We start from the raw sequence: 6,000 nt of genomic DNA, 5'->3' as shown, positions 1-6,000 counted from the left end.
ACAGGAGCTTGCTTTAAAGATAATGTCTTCATTACTGCAAGAGCATCAAAAGCACCATCGTGCTGCATTGAGGCATTGAATTGTTGGACTTGCCTTTTGAAAGATATCTTCATTACAAGCATTGTAGGTCAGAACTAGGGGCATCATTTCAGATTACAAGCATTGTAGGTCAGAACTAGGGGCCTTAACTTTCCTAAATCTCGCACTAGTGCACTCCTTCCAAATGAAGGGATTTTTTTTCCATCTTTAATGCCTGCTCTATAATTGCAATCGCAAAATTCGAACCAGAGGCACATTGTGCTGTGCGTTGTCACATGCAAATGCAAGCAATAACCGGTACTCTTCGCAAAGGGTAAAATGTCCAAGAGAACCACCTTTTTCATAGTGCCACGTGTTTGAATGCTTTAATTGTAGTCCATGCTTGGGACAAAATGGGCAAACAATCTCTGCAATCTTTCAAATAAGTGCAATACAGGGACAAATGAATTCCTTCAAGTGAACTTAAGGTAACTAACATGTTGAGAGAACCTCCCTTTGCAGAATGAGTTGTGCAAGATGCTTTTGATTTAATGCTATGCCTGATACAACGGCCAATAGGCGCTAGACTCTTTCGAACAAATTCACCAACAGGGTATCCTTCCGTCTGAATTGGGTGTGTGATACTAAAAAAAATAGTTTGTTGAGAAACAGATGCACATTTTTGAAAAACACCGGTCATCCTTCACGTCACCATGTTAGTTACTATTGCATTGTGATCACATACTTAAATTAAAACATCCTAAAATGCATGCCTTGAACGCTCATTTCAATTGACTTTGACACTTGCAATATAGATTCTACATTAGGCAACAACAATTCATACATTCATGTCACGTTGCAAAACTGAGAAATTAATGGCCACGGACACTTGATAGCTATCAAGTTGCTACTAGTAGCTTCAAAAATTTGTTCTACCACCTATAGAACAAGCAAGCCATCAGGGCAAGAATAGTTGTCATTCTGGAGTTGAAGCCGAACAAAGACAAACTTACTCCTGCAGGAAGCGGAAAATTAATGTATGGGAAGCAGTAGACACAAAAATGAAACAAGGAAGCTGCCACCTGTAGCATAAACGTAGGCATCGTATTGCACAATTAGCGTAAATATACAGATGTCAGTAAGTTTTTAAAGCTTTGGAACTTTTCCTTTGGGCCACATAATATGTTTACAAGCATGCAAACCCAGCATATTGCATCAGGTGATGAGTACAAAGCCTGGAAGCAACCCACTATCCAGCCAATCACCAGTCGAAGCAACTCTTTATCACACCTTCAATTGCTAGCTGTGCATTGCATGCCTTAGCTACATTAATCATCTAAATAAATCTCCCTCACCTCATGGCAAGCTCAGAAGCATGAAATTTGCTCAACTCTTTGCAATGGCATCCTCTTAATCAGCTGTGCAGCTCTTTCACCTCTTTGTCTTATCCAGAATCTCAATGTACTTCTTTGGTATGCCGTATTGTGAGATCAAGTGCTTCCCAAGATCCTCAATGACGCCACCTTGTACAAGAACTTCATATTGACCCTTCTTGCCTACAAATTTAAAAACCACCACAATCAGTTTTTTGAATGGCTGGCATCAGTTGCAGATAAAAACCAAAATCTCAGTGAACCAGATTTGCAATCTAGGGTAACATCAAACCAATTTGACCAAGCAAAGCTTGCCTAAGAGCTTATGCACATATACTGAAAGCCATTTACACTTGAGATTGCCACCTAGTTTCAAGGGATTACTACAAAGCTGCAATCTGAGGGGAAACTACACCCAACGAAATATAATCACCTACGCGAAATTTGACAACGGTTTGCATGCATAAACAATCGAAGCTGAAACCTACGCTGCCCAACGAGAAGGGTGGGGATGTGATCACTGTTGTGGGAGTTAAGACTTCGCTCATCACAGCTTAACTGGTAATGGTGGCAACGTGGTTAGTGTGAGCTCGCCTAAGACTCATATACAATTGAGTGGGGATGTGATCACTGATGTGGGAGTTAAGACTTCGCTCATCACAGCTTAAATGGTAATGGTGGCGACGTGGTTAGTGTGAGCTTGCCTAAGACTCCTATACAATTGAGTGGGGATGTGATCACTGATGTGGGAGTTAGACTTCGCTCATCACAACTTAAATGGTAATGGTGACGACGTGGTTAGTGTGAGCTCGCCTAAGACTCATATACAATTGAGCCAGACAAAATACATTATCTAGTATCAAAGGCCTCTTGTGGGAGCCGCACTCAAAAATGAGTAACCTACTGGCAACAACATGCTTGATTGTGTAAGACTTGCCTAAAATTCTAGTATAGTATCTTAAACTGCAAAATTCAGGCGTAGAAAATAACTCGTACACCCACCTGGTACCTCTGCAACTGACGTGCTGCAAGCAAATTTTTTCTGCAGCTCATTGGCCAGATGTTCAGCATCCACAAGAAAAGACTCTATACCAGAAACCTTGGTTACTTTCTTGTTCCCCTGCCGTCGCTCAGTCATAATCTGTACAGTCTTTAGCGCTCCTTTCCTGACCGCAGACTCATTCCCCCTGACAACTTTAAAATGGGCTTGCATTCGGCTAATTAATGTCGCACCCAGATCTTTCTTGTAGATCTCAGTAGGGTAGGTATTCCCCTTCTTTATGGTGCCTTTGTAGAGCGCGTCACACAGTGATGCATCAAGCACAACTATGGCCTTATCATTACCTTTAACCAGGTTCTCTTTCTCAACATAAGAATATACAACATCTGATGCCTCTGATGAGCTATACAGCCTGCTTGGATCTGCACCAACTGCTTCAAATATTGGACTGACATGAGAACTGCATTTCCAAACTTCAAACACCTCTAGTTTCCCAGCCTGGTGCCCATCACTCACTGAAGGAGCTGTATGCACCTCCTGAGGAGTAACTTTCTTCATCGGTTTAAATGCCAAAAAATCTGGATGACCTCGATTGAATCCCAGCAACATGACCTCCTTCCTGTGCTTGTCCTCTTTTGCTGAAATCTGGCGAAGATTATTACAGTTGTAAGGGTCACATCTTGCAATATAGAACAAAAACACTGGAAATAATTGGACGCTAATGCACTCATACCAGCCCTGTTGATGACTTGAATTGAAGCCATTTTGAAAGCTTTTTGTGGGATGATTTTTTCAGATCCAAGGTGGTCCCAGGAGGTCTACAGGACAGGATATGATTGGACCTGTTGATTCAGCCAACACCTGTTAACATGCTACACAATAAATCATAACTTTTTCTTTCAGCACATTTCCTCATTCTAATTGCAGATTCCAGTGTCACAAGTGAATGGTACAAGAAGAACAACAAGCCAAAATAATGACTGACAAGATTCTAGAGCCAATCAACTCCATAGATGTTGCCATCTCTCCAGATGTGAGTGTGGGTCTCGGGCTGGGTGTATGCGAGCACGCACATGGACACATATTTACATGACACAAATGCAAACATCTTGATGAAATTCCACCTCTTATAAGTGGAAGCACATGGACATGCACCCGTGTGCCTGCAGTAGGACAGCAATTATGGACTTTCCACTCCTTATCATCAGTGACCACATCATGCACCAAGTAGCATTCAAGTGCATGTTTGAAGGAGAAAATAATCACGCTAAGCTTTGAAGGTGCAACTTTGTCTGTGCTTCACCTCCTTGATTCTTTCCTGAATGAAGTAGAATAACAATATATAGACCTCAAGCTAGCACACACCAACACAAAGCAATCACACAGAGATGCATATGAAGCTGCTTAAGAGAGTGCAGCCTTTTCACAAGTAGCAAAGGTGAGGTGAGAAGACATTCACCATAGCAGCTTTAAACAATCAAAAGGGTGATATGTTCACCATAAAGTGCTGCTTGGCATTGGAAGATCTTTCTCTTTGACAGTTGTGTGGAGGGCTTGCAGCAAACAAGTATCGAGAAGCCTATCAATTTCCTCAATAGTCATGGGTGCCTCAGCAGATTCAGCTTCTGCATCTGCAACGCCATCCATTTTCACAGCCTCCAAATCAGGAGCTAGTCCCTCTATCTCCTTGCTGACACCCTCTTCTCTAACATTGTCCTTTGCCACCACAGCAGGGGAAGAGTCAACCACAGAATCTTTCGTTTCTAGTTTATTTCCAATACTATTTCCATTCTCATTACTATCCTCATCCACACTGCTTGCATCCTCATCTAGTAACATTTCACTAAATTCCCGAGGCACATATGCTGGATCCTTTGTCACCATGTCCCCAAAAAATCCCTCATTAGGGACATATCGACCTTCAGCAGATTCCCTGCAATTATGATAATTAAAATGCTGTGAGTCTCTCATTTCTTTTCACATATCAATCAAGCAAACCATACCCATGACAGTCTCCACAAGACAATACATTCACATAGCATGCAATTCACAAAAATCACACACTTAGTTCACACTGAACATTGTGTCTCCATCATTTAATCTAGCCATCTCATCCTGTCCAGAAACTCTTGATACACCTAGATCACAGTGCAACCATCTCATTCTTCCAAAACTCTTCATACATTCACAACAGTATCCAATCATCTCATCCAGACAGAAATCTTGATGCACTAGAATCTCATCCAATTCTCATTCACTTATAGCCATCACATCCAAATCACGCTTATCACGGATGTTTAGATGCGCTACGTTCTAATCATTCATCAAACAAAATGCTGCAAACATCTCATCTTTCTCTACATGTCTCTAACTTTACACACATGAAAGAGCGCGTCTTCCTTTCAATCAAGGAAATTTCCAACTTAATGTATAAATGTTCATAAATTCTTTCCTCAAGATACTATCAGTCTGTCGGTATCCCTAAAATCTCAATGTAACAGGCTTGGACACTCCAAGCACAAAATCAATAGCAACAAACGAATAGAAACTTCAAAAGCAACACACACACACACACATACACATAGAGAGAGAGAGAGAGAGAGAGAGCACGGCGTAGTTCCGTGCCTAGAGGTATTGGCCCCAAAGTCTGACACCCCTTTCGGTATTTCTTTATCATTAATCATTGCCAAGTACAACTCCCGAGGGACCTCTGCTCTCAGACTCTGCGTCCAGATGCTCTGCAGAGTGAGACCCCAAAGACTCTTTTAAACAAAACAAGGGATGCCAAAAGCAGAGCCCCAAAAGCGATCAGTTCAAAAGCTTCAACTTCCATAAACATTTGGTCCAAAAACTGGCAACGCAAATCGCGGAATTCCATACAGCTGCCATGCATCAGTCAACGCATACCACGTCAGCATCTTCTACGCGATCTCTCTCTCTTTTCATTACTCTAGTGTCCCCCGGACAGGACCCTATAAGTTGGAACAACTTATAACTTCAAATTCTTGTCAGATTCTGGGCGGACATGATAAAGTCATTATTTTGTGATATACCCCCCTCTTAAAAGAATTGTACACTCGATTACGCCTACAAAAACAAACATAAGCTATAAACCACTTACGTAGACACTGACTCTGAGTACTGACGCGCTAGATGACACAAATCTAGCACTTGCACAAAGACGATAGTCACTGATCATTGACATCACATTCAAATCATATCACATAAAAATCCATCCAGATCTAGGACCATGGTTCCTGGCAACGTGTTAAGCAATCGCATCTAGATCCCACTAATATCGGATTAGCTAATTCTTATAGCAATCATGTCCATCGATTCTCAAGACCAAAATGCTGTAATCATTTCGTCTTTCAAACTTGCACTCAGACACAGTCACATGTGACACATAAGTCAAATTCATCTCGGGAATTCCCATGTCGAAATACTTCTTCCATGAAGTCATCCAGCAGAATACTATCCGCACATCGGTATCCCCGAAGTCCAAAGGAAAATCAGTGTCTTTATTCCATGCAAGTAATTTGTGACAAAGGAGCGGAGTAACTCCCCTCTTGTGCGGTCCCGGATGCACCAGATTCAACCCTGCTAATG

The 6,000-nt window shown here is 41.8% G+C and overlaps 1 protein-coding gene across 1 annotated transcript in view; it reads right to left on the bottom strand.

Annotated features, from left to right (window-relative positions):
* Positions 1–1,103: 1,103 nt before the first annotated feature.
* The window catches only part of LOC147421725 (eukaryotic translation initiation factor SUI1 family protein), a 42,837-nt gene continuing 37,940 nt past the window's right edge, over positions 1,104–6,000 (bottom strand). Inside the window, exons 5-8 of the mRNA XM_086502428.1 lie at positions 3,890–4,324; positions 3,125–3,233; positions 2,394–3,036; positions 1,104–1,574 (exon numbers count right to left, since the gene is read on the bottom strand). Coding sequence (XP_086358554.1) covers positions 1,450–1,574; positions 2,394–3,036; positions 3,125–3,233; positions 3,890–4,324 — 1,312 coding nt within the window. The 3' untranslated portion in view covers positions 1,104–1,449. The remainder of the gene's footprint in view (positions 1,575–2,393; positions 3,037–3,124; positions 3,234–3,889; positions 4,325–6,000) is intronic.

Source organism: Adiantum capillus-veneris, chromosome 27 (genome assembly GCF_014529385.1).
Source record: "Adiantum capillus-veneris isolate H3 chromosome 27, ASM1452938v2, whole genome shotgun sequence".
Classification (NCBI taxonomy): Eukaryota; Viridiplantae; Streptophyta; class Polypodiopsida; order Polypodiales; family Pteridaceae; genus Adiantum; species Adiantum capillus-veneris.
This window is presented reverse-complemented; position numbering and strand designations above follow the sequence as displayed.